Source organism: Rhipicephalus microplus, chromosome 3 (genome assembly GCF_043290135.1).
Source record: "Rhipicephalus microplus isolate Deutch F79 chromosome 3, USDA_Rmic, whole genome shotgun sequence".
Classification (NCBI taxonomy): domain Eukaryota; kingdom Metazoa; phylum Arthropoda; class Arachnida; order Ixodida; family Ixodidae; genus Rhipicephalus; species Rhipicephalus microplus.
Genome location: NC_134702.1, coordinates 21,661,292 through 21,675,206, shown reverse-complemented (window position 1 = coordinate 21,675,206; position 13,915 = coordinate 21,661,292). Strand labels below are relative to the sequence as shown.

The window sequence follows — 13,915 nt, the reverse complement described above, 5'->3', positions numbered from 1 at the left end:
AGGCGTCTAGAATTACCCCTTAGTATGACGAACCAACTAGCCCAACAACTAGTACTTCTAAGTTTCTATCTCATGTTTGGCCGTGATTCAACTATAATGTTTGACGCCATCTTTCCGACAGCCGTAGGCGCGACGACCAAATACGGCCGCAATGCTATCACCAGACCTCGAAAAGCACGAGAACTTGCCCGTCAGCGCCTTTTAGCATTGCAAGATCAGCAGCGGCAGCGTTACAACTCCCATCATTGCCAAGTTTCCTTTAATCCGGGTTCTCTTGTGCTATTGTGGACTTCGACCAGGCACGTTGGAGTTTCTGAAAAACTGCTTTCCCGCTACTTAGAACCCTACTGCGTGCTGCACCAGGTGACAGATGTGACCTACGAGACAGCCCCGCTTGAGTCTTCCTCCTCCTTCCCTTCACTGTTAACAGACATTGTTCATATATCTTGTCTTAAGCTTTACCACTCAGCAACATCATAGAAAGCACTGAGACGGTGCTTCAGCACCGGAAGTTATGTTACGAGACAACGTCCCACTAAAGCGGTTAAATAGGCGCCGGAAAAGACGACGTGATTTTGGTGTAGGGCACAGCTCTGGTTCTCCATCTTGGCATGCGCGTTGGTGCTATGTAAATATATCTTCAGACGCCTAGTTTCCCATGTGTCTTCACGCAACAATATGTTTGCATAGAGGTGGCTGACCATCTTAACACATACCGAGAACAGCTCAAAATGCGGGCACGCAATTGAGGCACACAGGAACCACACACACAGTGCTTCTTTATTTATGTCTCTTCTGCATCCTTCTATTTCGTGCCGTTTTCAATATGAATACGGACCACCACCTTACTGGAGCTTCCAACTTGTTAAACTTTGCACACAAGTACAGGGGTGGTCACAAGTTTCGAGACCTCAACTCCTGGCCGAGGAGCAGTCATTTCTTGTGTAACAGCGCAGTGCTTTTTACGTTCTCAAGTGTCTTAGTGCAAACTGTTCCCCTCCCATCCCCTGTATTCAGTATCTGTCCTAGTGTCACCTTTGTGTGCGCCTTTAGTTGAGCATTGCTAATCTGAGTGTGCTACACCATGTGTACCTTGGTCATGCTGGCCCTGTACACCGTGTTGAAAGAACTGCCACCTCGTCAGACCTCTGTTTCTGACGCTGTTTAGACATCTCAATTCAACCCTTGACAAATTCATAATTATAAGTTTCCATGGCTACAATGTCAGCTGCTCCGCTTTCAGTTCAATTTATTTGAGTGTCACAGTAATAAGTTGCCTCGAACAAAAGCCATTTATGGCTCACTTTTTCTTTCCCGTCAAGAGGTGTCCCTAATACGTGTTCTTTCTTTTTTCATGTAGCTTGTAGTTGCCTGCACGTGTCTGGGCTCGAATCAAGGACTACTCAAGAGACTGCGCTTCGATGCGTGCATTGTGGACGAGGCTTCTCAGGCATTGCAACCTGCCTGCTTGGGACCCCTTTTTCTGGCCCGTGCCTTCGTGCTTGTTGGCGACACTCAGCAATTACCACCGGTGGTGCAAAGTGAGGATGCAAGGTATGTGAGTCCCTTTCAAACAGTCTCAAAGAATTCATTAAAATTTCTTTTCCCTCTCTATTGTTGTTGTAATGGAAATGTGATTGCCGGTCACAAAATTCAATCCAGAATGTTTTGTTTTTTGAGCATTGGGCATGCAAAACACTTCCGTACAATATATTAGAATGTCCTGCATTTGTTACTCAGCAGGCCTTGCTGGTTAAGGAATCTAGACGGGTTGGATGTAAGGATATGACCCTTGACGATGACCTCTTAATTTCGATGAGGCTGTGCTGCTCAATGCAACCAAGCACATCGAGCTCTGCTGAAGGTGGATCTGGCCACCTGTACATAGTCTTTCTTTTTTTAAGTGGGGTGGGTGGGTCGGGGGGGGGGGGGTATTTATGTTTTTATATTTTCATTCAAGCCTTTATCAATCTTTTTCTTCATTTTCCTATCTTTCTCTCTTTTTTCCTTTGGAAAAAGTAGGCAGGCATTGTACCCCTCTAGCTGAGTCATCTGCCTACTCTCTCTCTATATTCTCTGTGTCCTTGTGTATTTAATAATGATAATAATAATAATAATAATAATAATAATAATGCATGGCAGCACAAACAGCGCACAGTGCATATCAGCTTGAGAGAGCAGGCAAAGAGACTGTTTTTCTTGCCTTGTTTAGCGATCGGCTAAGCAAGGCAAGATGCTTAGCTAGCATTGTGAGTGAGTAAAAGTGAGTTTTACATCGAAGCGAATAGTGATTTGAGTCGAATAATGTTGAATGAAATCCAAACAGTATATTACATTATAAAGAAATGAGCATATTTGTCACGACCTGAATAAACTGCACATTATTTTTAAAAATTGAAGCAATGCATGTGTAAAGGTCATTTTTTCAGGTTGAAAGTGGAAGCAACTTTGAATAATAGCAGGATTTGACTTTCGGTTGAATGGAAGTAATAACCTGTAAAATATGTTATGCTTTGAAATTTACTATACTCTGAGCACATAACCTGGTATAAGAAGCTTTTAAATTAAAAAACAACAATGAATCAATGTGAGGTTAATTTGTGCATTTAACCTTCAAGAACTTCGCAGAAGTACGTATTTCTTCTTGATAGGTGTTTACACGGCATAGGGCCCCTTTACTGCAGTGAAGTTACCTTTACAGAGGGTTACATGTGGACTACTATTTACCTATTTGTTGAATTCAAATACCTCAAAATTTTCAATATAAATTTGAATCAAAGCGAATTTGAATACTGTATTATTCATTTGAATATTATAAGTATTCTAATATTTGCACAAGCCTAGGCTTAGCGTATCATGCTAAGCTTACACATTGGACAGACGTACGTTCCCTAGTCAGCGTGCACTCATCCTTTCATTGTGATCTCTTCAGAAAGAAAGGCATGGACATCAGCTTGTTTGCAAGACTGGAAAAACCAGATAACACAGTTGTGCTACCTGTTCAGTACAGGATGAACAGGTAAATTTTGTTCCACCAACCCAGAGTGTTCAGGCATGTTTTGTTGTACCAGTAAAATTAAACAAAAATTACATGAATATGCTGTTTAGTCAGCTCTGCGCTATATTGTTCTTGTTCTCGACTAACCAAGCTGGCTCGACAGCTCCTTTTTTTTTTGCACTGAATAGCTTTTCTGTTTAGAGTATTAGCATTGGCTTCTTCTTACCCAGGTAAAATTGAAGAAAAAAATGTTAGTTGAGTATGTTCACATTAAAACAGTACAAAGTGTTCAAAAGAGCTCTTTCCTCAGTAATTTACTATGACGAACATGTTTCTATCACACTCAACCCACTCAGTACATCAAAATCAAAACAATATGTAAGCAGGAAGGGCCAATGCCAACATCTCATATGCTTACGAATGACCTGAATTTACATAATTTAACCGTCATGTGACCTGAGTGACCCACATGAGCTATTCAGGCTGACATTTGCTGGCATGCCATGTGTTGTGCTGAGTGCACTGTAGCCAATAACTAAATGTGTGTTAATGAATGTTGCACTTTTGTAAGTCAAGCTGACACATTTGTAGAAGGAAAATAAAGCTAATCCAAATACATATTCGTGCACTCATCTCTCATATTGTCATGATGCTATGCAGTAGGCTCTCAAAAATTAAAACTCGAGCGGACCCCAGGATTTTGTTTGAATCTTTGAATTATCAGAAGTTGTCATAAATATGACCCAGGGCAACTTACCAACCAATGTTGTGATGTTCATTGTTTCTGAGTGCCTCAGCTGCATAATACACAGTTGTGAATGATTGCCAGCTTTAGACGCCGGCAATCATATTGGTTCTCGTTAGTATACAACATGTGCATGCATGTGTAATTAAAGGACAAAATGTGTCCAGTGACAGCTAATATCCCCCGCTTTGTCTGAGGATGCTGTCCCGCATGACACCAGTGTACTGCGCCAAAAGTCACTTTTGAAAGCAGTCAGTACATAATAGTTCAGGCTGCCATGGTTCTTTTTTTAGGGGGCGAAGCTCCTTACGCCGTGGGTCGTACGTCCCGTGTTTGTAGTAGTAGCCACCTCTTGTTTAGTCCTTGGAATGTCTGCTGAATGGCGGTACTTGTATATGATGAATATATGGTGAAAAGATGCGAGATGGTGGTACTATTCGGAGTGTTTACTGGATGACTGGATGGAGAGACAAATAAATGGACGTACATACAGACGGATGGATAGACGCATGAATGGACGTGCGGACGGACGCATGGACGCTTCGCCCCACTCATCATCATTCACTCCAAGGATATGCTGTGACTGTTTTTCTTTTTCCTCGGTCAGCATGCGATTGTTAGTGCACTTGGTGCGGCTAGTTTGGCCATTTTGTCGGCAGGCAATCGGCTTTATTTGCGACCGTTATAGGCAAAAAAATGTGAATGTTTGGTTAGATGCAACAAAGGTAGCAGATATTTCTAGGCAAAAAGCCTGAATTAGCCGAAGGTGTGCATCAGGGCAATTTGAATTGAGGGGAGATGCTACTCGTAAACAAAGTTTTTTCAAATTGTAGCCTAGGAAATTGATATTTTCACTGTATAGATAGGCTTTTATTCTCATCTCAAATGTGTCATCAGTTTTACAGTAAGTTGCATAGTTTTCATTTTGTACCATGACAATGCGTAAATTGTAGCTCTTTTTTGGACATTTTTTTTGCCACTAGGCTTTTATGGTTCTAAACCATTAATGGCTCATATTGCTCCACATTAACTGTAGAATGCAGATCACTGACAAGAAAGTGCGTACAAATATTATATCAGACAAGAAAATAATTGTACTCTGATAACTCTTAATATGTTCAGATCAAAGTAATTGCTTACTTTAGGTTTGTAACAATTACATAGGCAAAATTAAGTTTTAAAAGAGATACGTGTACTCTTCGGATATTAAGGAATAGTATCTGGGCAAAATTTTATCTCGATCTGGCTATTATAAGTTCGGAAAACATGATGTCAAAACTCAGGAATTTGTCCAAAATTGTACGAGAAAAATGCATTTTAAATGTATAAGTGAAAGCTCATCTATGAGGCAAAGATGTTTGTTAAAATTTCTTCTGTCATGACAGCTTGAGAATGATGGTTATTTTCAGCATGTGGCTTCGGTGAAATGCTCATGTGAAATGCAATGGCAAGCAGCCAGGTGACGATTATTAGGGGACACTGGACAACGAATTCTATTGGGTTTTTGTGGCTACTTTGTGCTCCTAAAGGTGATTTTAACCTGCTCCGAGCTTAATTACAATCTTCAATTTCTTTGTCATGAGAGTAGAGAAACTAAACTTGTGAAATTAAACAAAAAAAGTGTAGTTTCGAAAAAAATCTCGTGTTTTTTTACTCTCGTCTCTTTAATTTGCATCAACTTAAACTTACATTGAAAATATAGCAGGCCGACCAAAGCTTAAAGGCTTACTGACACAAATTTTGCGACTGAGATAGTCTGTGGGATCGATTCTCTTGAACATGTGTAGATCATCTCTAAAATATCAACCGGGAATATAGCTGGGAAAGTACTCTACAGCAATTTTGAAGCTTGAATTTTGAAGGCAACATATTAACAGCATCTAAAGAGATCCATTGGAGACCCCCTTACTTTCCTAGCGTCACTGCACTGCAGCCAATAAAGCAAGTTATCGTGAAATCGTAGCCGCCATTTTTTTTTGCCGCATTTCTTCTAGCAGTCTATACCTCTGAGCACCTGTTCGCGAGTTAGTGGCCACGATGCACGTGTTGAAAGTTTTATGTTTGGTGACACTGCTTCCTGTTTCCTGTTCAAAAAGGCTTCCTTTTGTGTGGAAGTTCATCACAGTTCAGAAGTTCATCACAGTTCATCACAGTTCTGTGTGCAGAAGTTCATCACAGTTCTGTGTGCTGACGTGGTCGAGACCCGCACTCGCTAGGTGGTGATAGTTACACCTGGCGGTTTGTCGTTTTTCGAGCTCTCTCAAACCGAATCTGAAACTGGTCAATAATGAGGAAAAGCCTGTAATTGATTACCTGTTACATGCTGTAGCAGGTTATGTGCCGTGTTATGACTAACAGGCCCCCAACATTGCATTGTTACAAGAAAATGCGAGGCCAAAGTTTTTGTGTACCCCTTTAAGATTTCTTGGAATTAACCGACACTTTGAATTATCGAGTCTGCTGTGTATACACATAGGTAACTGCTCATCTGTATTTCAGAGAGATCACTGCTGTGTGTAACAAGCTGACCTATGCTGGCCAACTGGAGTGCGGCTCCGATGATGTAGCCAACGCAAGCCTATCACTGCCTAATCTTTCGTCCACATTAAGTCGTGTTCTGCCTCCAAACTGCTGGATCTTGAAGGCCATTTCCAAAGAACTAGCGCATGCAGTTGTGTTCTTATGCACCGATGATCTGCCACCAAGCCACGAGGGAGACTGCAGTGGAAGCAAGGGCACCGTTAGTGGGATCGAAGTCACCATCGTTGTGCAGCTAGTTCGTGCTTTGCTGAAGGTATGCTTTTTTCCTGAAGGTATGCTTAGTGTTAGTCCGGGCTGCTCAATATTGAGCAACCCTTTAGTATTGTCCTATTTTTTTAGTGTTACGAACTGAAAATACAAGAGACATTACACTCTCGCTTTTTGTTTTTTAGTGCAACCTTTATATTTTTTATTGTATTAGGTTAACCTTACAAAGGCGAATTTCTTCATGTTTTGCTGTCTTTGATTTGCGGCAGGGTGGACTGCCTCCCGAAGAGGTTGGTGTGATTGCCCCGTTCCGAAACCAAGTGCAGCTCCTGAAGCAAGCAATCTCTAGCGTAGCACAAGTGGACATCAGTACGGTGGACCAGTTTCAAGGCAAAGAGAAAACCGCCATCCTGCTGTCCTGCGTGAGAAAGTATGAGGGCGATAGTAAGGTATGTACATGCACTCATGATCAATGAGGGCAACAAAAGGACCCTTATCGTATCATTGATATTATATAAGCATGTGCAAAGCACCGTTTGTGCAGGCAGAACTGTGTGCATACATCCTTGCATTTTTTAAATAATGTCGTGCGATCGTTGACTCCTGGACATGGTAGCGCCTAATGAAGACGAAAAGCAACAAGATTTCCTGCATGATGCACAAGCATGGAGATCACACAGGTGCACGATTGCCATCTGCTATGATGCTGGCTTGGAAACGAATATGCATTACCAGTCTTATATTTGGAATCATGCACTGGGAAAGCCAGCGTGAGATTGATTGTTGTACTGTTGTTCTAGTCGCTTCTCACCGATATTAGTAAATACAATATCCTGCAGGCGACGTTCCTGCGTCATTAATGAAAAAAAAAAAGCGAGGGTGTACATGGCTCTCACCACCGTGGATTGTGAGTATTTAGTATGATGCATTATAAACCTTTCATCAGTCGGCTAGCTTTTGTTGAAGTTTCTTTATTGTCATTTTTCATGAATGATATCCATGGGCAGATATGGCAACTGCAGCAGGTCACCCTTTTCATGGGTGTATGTTGTTGATCTGTTGTTACTTGCAATATGTCAAGCTTGAAAGCAAAGAAACATTTCTTATTGGGCTCCATTTGGTTTGAAGATTTTCAGCAGACGTTTGGTCTGTTGCATTTTATTACGCTTGGAAGAATATGGATATGGTGTCGAGAGAGGGAGTTGTCAAAAACGACGCGCCAGAGAGGCAGCATCTTTTTACGATTCAGCTGCGTAAGGGGCTCTCGGAGCCGGCAGCAGCGCCGCCCGGTCAGCGCTATTCAGAGCAAGACGTGGCCAAAACTGAATGGCGAAGAGATGCACATCTGCATAGACAGCTGAGGCACATGTTTCTGCAGATGTGCGTTGAAGGTGTACCCATGCTACCTGCGCGACCTTGATGCGCAGATGCGTCGTGTCGCTGTGACTGGTCGAACCCGCTAGCCACCTCATGCATCTGCCCTAGCAGTGTTCATGCAGTTTGAGCACAAAGGCTCTCGGAGACAACAATGCGCAACTTGTCGGCGTCATAAAAAAGTGGTGCATGGACTTGCTTGATGCAGCCCCGCTGATGGTGACAGCTCCCTGTCTGGCCATCATAATATATGCATGACAGAGAAACGATGAAATTTCTACCTGTAGAAGTGTTTTGCTTGCATTGACGTTTTCATGACCCTTTCTTTATGTCTGCCGTAGGAGACTGAAATCTTGAATGACCAGAGGCGCCTTACAGTGGCTGTCAGTCGGGCAAGGCATAAGCTGATTATCGTCGGAAGCAGTTCAACTCTAAGAAAATACAAGCCATTTGAGAAGTTGCTGAGTTTTCTGCGGGAAGACCAGTTTTTGAAACTTCAAAGTGGAGATGAATCTCGCTACAAAGAAAGTGTCCTGTAAAATTAACAGCAAAAGGTGGGTCTTTAATTAAGCATGCATATGTGTATGTGACAGTAAGGACATGTTGGTGGAGAGGGGTCTATCTACAAGGAAAGTGTTCTGGAAAATTAAAAACAGAAGGGGTGTCTTTAGTAAGCCTTATAAATATGTGACATTAATGACATGTTGGTGTACTTAAAAAAAATGGTACAAAGGGGAACATGGAAGCTGGCTATGAACATGGAAGCTAGCATGCTCGAGCAGACATTTCGACAAGTTCACTTGTCTAGTAACCTCGAAGAAGCCCTGAAGTTTCCACCTTGAGGAGCACAAGTGTACCTGTCAAAACATATTTTTGAGCACACATTTTCTGTTTACAGATTTTTTTCATGTTGGTGCAGTGCATTTTTATTTGTACATATGTATATATAATTATCTTTTCATAATAAACATTTTATATACAGCTGCATAGTGTACATAATCGTGTGTCAACTTTACGAACCCATGCCAGCCACATGAGTGAGTGTAAAGGAACCGCTTCAGGGGATGTATTATTTTAATCATGTGTCTGTCAAAAACATTGCTTCATGGGTTTCAGGTTGAAGTGCGGAATTCTCATTTGGGCAGTGCTTAGAACTCTAATGCAAGCAACATTGCTAGTTTGAAGGGTAAATGACGTGCTGCTTGTTGTTCAGTACTGATCATTTACCCTTAAGTATGCCATGCTAACTACCTCTGGTCGAACAACTTTTGATTGCTAGTGTATTTAAATTATTGAAAGGCAAATTGGCCACTGATTTAGTTAAATCATGCAATAACATTATAGGACAGAAGCAACTTGAAATAGAGGTCTATAACTGTGACCCATGGAGTCTCTGAGGAGAGTGATCTCGCTGGTGTTAAGTGCAGTCTTTGTACTGGTGTAAGTGTTGCAGTGTAAACTATTGTACCTTCATATGCGTGAAAATAAAATAAATACTTCATTCTGCCTTTATTTCTTTAAAGCTATGGTTGTGGAGCCGCATTATGAAGTAACGTTATAGGAAAAGCTATGTCAGTCGGGAAGTACCAAATGTGTGTGTTCAGAAGCCTGCATACATGGGACACATTCATCTGCCGATACCCAACTTGCACATCAATTGTACCTTATGCACTTTAGTATGGATGTAGGTGAATAGCGATTTAGTTATATATATATATTTTTTTCAAAGCAATAAAGGGAAGGACTTCAAAATACGTGAGTGAATTGCTATTTCCAGATGTGCCGAGGTTTGAAGAAAAGTTATGTAAAGTAAATGAAGGAGTGTAGGAAGTAGAACTAAGAATACTTCAACATTAAGCAGGCAGCGAATAACAAGACAAATATTTATTGTAGGATCATAAGGAAGTATGAAACAGTGCAAAATGTTCTTCGTGTGCGTGGGTGTGGCGTTCTATGTCTAATCGCCTGTGTCGAGCTTAGTTAACAGGTGGCGGCTGCACTAGTTCGCTGGTGCTACAAAGTACCAAAAATTGTAGCACATCGGACAGCAACAGAAGTGTAGCTTTACCGCAAATTAATGCCAGGCCAGTGGAAGCACATATACTGAAGTCCCCGCAAGTCTGCAAAGGCGGAGTTTAGATTTTGCTTTCGTTTCTCATTGTCTTGGCTTTGACTACGATTTTATGTGGCTTGTGCACTAACAATGCCAAGAGAGCAAAGTAAATGCGGTTGCGTGTCATTTTTTTTTTTGAAGGTATAATTTAGGCAAATGACTAAAGTATTTAAGCTTTTGTGTAGTAATTTCGCTTTTAATGTGTGTAAAGACTATCATCATCACCATCTACGCCGCGAAACTCGACTTTTTGTGAAGCACAGAACGCATTGACATCATCTGCACTATGGCTGCTATGGCGGACTAATGTTGGGTAAGTGGCGATTTATTCCCTTCCAATCGGTCGGTTATATGCGTCGTTCGCTGCTTGGCGGTTATGGACTTCGATGAAAAGTTAACTACGCGTCACTGCATGTCAAGCCAGCTGTTTTTCGTGCGAGATAACGTGATTATCGGATGTTTTATTGCTTAGAGATGTGCCGCCGCTTGCAGTTGCTTGCGGATGTTGGTGGTGTTCGCCGTTCGGTGTTTGTTTTCAGAGCTCGGGTTCGTTGCGTCGTTCGATTTGGGTTGCAGCGAATGGATTTCCGCTTATTGCATTTCAGGCGATTGTGTTCAGGCTGACTCCAAGCTCCGAAGACTGGTAGTTAACGCACGAGAATGAATCAACATTTAGAGAATGCCACTGGAAAAAAACTAAATGGGAGGTGTTGGCTGGGTCTTGATTGGCCACCCGCATTCATTCACTCGCGGTATCCTTTTATCCGATCGCGTAGCGTCAGTTGTTCTTTGTTGAAGCAACTACACTCAGTTTTCGGTTCCCTCTCAATGAAGTCTGCCTGCTCGCTTATCATGTGCTTACCTTTCTAAACTGAAAAAAAAAAAAAAAAATGAACGTTGCATTCGCGTTGCGCATGGAGCGGCGTGGATTCGGTATCGCTGTCCTTGCTTGCCGTATATGAGCTAATCCGAAGAATTAAAACGTGTAGTGATATTTAGGGGCGTTTGAAATCGACGTACGCTGTAACTTTGTGCTGGTTTCCTCTCAATGTTTAATATATATCGTTTGAAGGTTTAGTTTTCGTGTAGCTTTGCCGAGTGTTGCCGCATTTTCAGTTTTAATGCCGGCGTCTTGGTTTCTGAAGTGTTTCTTAGTGGTTACATCCTTAGAACGGCGAGGAATATTTTCTGGGTGTTTACTTGCTTAGAAGGTTTGCTTTAGCTGTTCTAAGGACGTAAACACTGTCCCGCTCAGATGTCTCGTGACCGAATCGCAGCCGTAAGAAGTGGTAGGTGTTCTCTGTGAGAACAGGGTTGACATTCGTCGCCGCCGGACATAGTCGCACTCGTGTGTCGGCGCGGTGCTTTTTGCGTAACCGGTGGCTCTCGCCTGCCACTGTCAAGGTCTCGCTCTTCAGTGCGCGCCTCTGATGTGTGCTCGTGAAAGAGCACCCTCTTATGTGCCCGCCGGGGAAGTTCGCGATGGCCATACCAAAGGGGCAGGCAACCGCGCTTCGCTTCACAATACGGTCAGGGGCATTCTCTCGTCGCCTTTCCTTGGCTCCTTCTTTGTCCGCTTTCCCTTCTTTTGCTCTTTTCACTTTCCTGTTCACCTTTTCATCATTTTTTTTTTCCCCTTATGGCCCTGCCTGCATTATTCGCGGTCCGTTGATGCGTCTCTGCGCGAAATTATGAAGCTGAGTAATTTTCACAGGCGTTACGAAAGTGAAACCAGAGACGCGCCTTTGGTAATTGTAGCCACGGGCAGTGCGCTTGCAGCAAATTCTCAGATTTTGTTTCTTGCGTTTGTCTTCTCTCGTACGTGTCAGTTTTTTTTTTAGAATGTGGTTAGGTGAAATAACGTTATATAGTTGTGCCTGTTTCGAGGCGGTGTTTCTTTTCTGTCTTTATTGAAATTGTAATGGGCCCCCTTCGAATGTCATGCAGCTATCTGGCGGCTACGTCAGAACGAACATTTGACTCCGTTATGAAATGTGAAAGCGATGTCACTGACACTGCTTTTCAGTGGCCGTGCCACTGAAAAGCATTCTACTGCCGTTTGTCGGCATACGGAAGTGAGCGACTTCAAGAAAATTCAAGTATTGCGTCTCGGTGCGCTTAGTAGTAACGATATCGTGTACACCGTCAGTGTTGAGATTACCGCGCTTTTGGTGTCGCCATTGGTCTGCTTTTTCGAGCAGATGTTTTCCCCATCACGGCGCTAGCACTTCGCGCGCTTAAAATATTTGGTTGTGAATGTAATTAAAATATCCCTTTTGTCCGTGCTAGCATGCGCTGACCGCTGCTGTATACCGCAGTACTTGGGGTCCCCGCGTTCACGAAGTAGTCTTCACGGTAAATTAATCTTACAACCGCGGCGGCATATTCGTATAGCTGCGATGTGTTCTCGTACGCAGGGTTTCGATCGAAGCCCGCATGTTTACCTGTGTAGTGAGAGCTTATATACTTTATCTTTTGAGCTATTAGGATGCTTTGAAAGTTTCGCGTCTTAGCGTATACGCAAACCGCCTATAGGGAAAGATCTGTTTATAACGAACTCCGGGCCTGTGTCCTACGCGTTTTCTCAAAGGTCATATATATAAGTCTTCGTGGCAGTTTTTCCGTGCTTTTCATGTTACCTTTTTGTTTTTAATTCGTCTATCCCGCAGTCCTCTTTCGTTGTAGTGTGTGTTCTAGCAAACACTTAATCAATCAAAACTCCTCTTCTGATAGGTCCCACCGAGTCAGTCGGTCACTCGGGGAGGTATATTTTCTTTGGAGCGGCTGCTCGCTGTTAATGTGTGCACAGCTCCGCAAGCTCCCGAATGTGATAGCGCACACCAGCGTAGCGAGGCCTAATTACCGTAATTGCACGTAACGATTCTAGTAATTTTCGCGTTTGGTTGTGGTTTCGCTTTCGAGTTTTTTGTGCGTGTATGTGCGACGAAGGTCGTCGCCTGTTTGGAAGCGTTGAACTATAATGAAATTTTTCTAGGCGAGCGAGAAGGGATTGGAGTTATTATTGATTATAATGTCTTAACTTGGAAGCATACTTAGTACAGTTTTCTGATTTGCGTAACAACCGGCTTGTAGCGCTCAGTTTACACACGCACACCCCTCCACTCCCTTTGCCGTGGTGCCCGTAACAACTATCGCGCAAAGGGAGGGGAAAAAAGTAAGTAAATAAAAAAAAACACCAAGGACACAGCGGGATTTGAACCCGGTTCCCCCGCGTGCCAGCTCAGGATTCTACCGTTGAGATACGCCGATTTTGTTTTTTTATTGCAATGTTTCAACAATTTTCAACTAAACAAACGTTCTACAAATGTTTCATGTGCAATAGTGATTCCGGTATTTGGAACTCCGTGGCAAACTGACCCCGCACGCAGGCTTCATGTCTGGAGAGAAGTCGCATTCATGCGTATGATAGGGCGCTTTAGAACAGCGAAGGAACACTCAGGCGTAACACAATGCGAATTGCTTAATGAGGCGGTCGTCGAATGGTACAACCCGTTACAATAGTGCTAGGCATAATTCTTCATCGTCGTCAGTCACGGCATAAAAATATCGCACAAAATTTCAAATGTGTAGTGGGTACACCATCCTTCACCGAAAGATGGCATGGTGAACGACTCCCTACTGCACAAAAAGTATGGTTATTTGTGACGTAGTGGGTACCGTGCAAACGTGCTTGTAGCAGTTACCCAAAGAGTGTTTATAAAAGGCTCCGAAAGGCCGCTCTTCTAGCTTTCGTAGCGACTGTGCTGTACGTGCCGCGCAGCCCTTGCTGTAATTACGGTCAGTGGGGAGTTTTAGAAATAACGTTTGCAAGCGTTGCGGGCCTAGCGGGCGCCATGTGAGCTTTAGAATAGCGTTCGCTCCGCCCAGGGAAATGTCTAGGGACTTTCGCCCCGACCGCAAACCCAAATGCACGGAA

The 13,915-nt window shown here is 43.0% G+C and overlaps 2 protein-coding genes across 3 annotated transcripts in view; both read left to right on the top strand.

The window, feature by feature from the left end:
* Dna2 (DNA replication helicase/nuclease 2) overlaps positions 1-9,366 on the top strand; it is a 48,054-nt gene extending 38,688 nt beyond the window's left edge. Inside the window, exons 13-17 of the mRNA XM_075889057.1 lie at positions 1,361-1,554; positions 2,933-3,019; positions 6,243-6,537; positions 6,761-6,940; positions 8,207-9,366. Of these exons, the coding sequence (XP_075745172.1) occupies positions 1,361-1,554; positions 2,933-3,019; positions 6,243-6,537; positions 6,761-6,940; positions 8,207-8,404 (954 nt within the window). The 3' untranslated portion in view covers positions 8,405-9,366. The remainder of the gene's footprint in view (positions 1-1,360; positions 1,555-2,932; positions 3,020-6,242; positions 6,538-6,760; positions 6,941-8,206) is intronic.
* Positions 9,367-10,247: 881 nt separating this feature from the next.
* Pisd (phosphatidylserine decarboxylase) overlaps positions 10,248-13,915 on the top strand; it is a 48,630-nt gene continuing 44,962 nt past the window's right edge. The window contains exon 1 of one of the 2 annotated variants that reach the window (XM_037431861.2): positions 10,248-10,291. The gene's annotated coding sequence lies outside the window, so the exon portion shown is untranslated. The remainder of the gene's footprint in view (positions 10,292-13,915) is intronic. The other variant, XM_075889058.1, reaches the window with a different exon arrangement.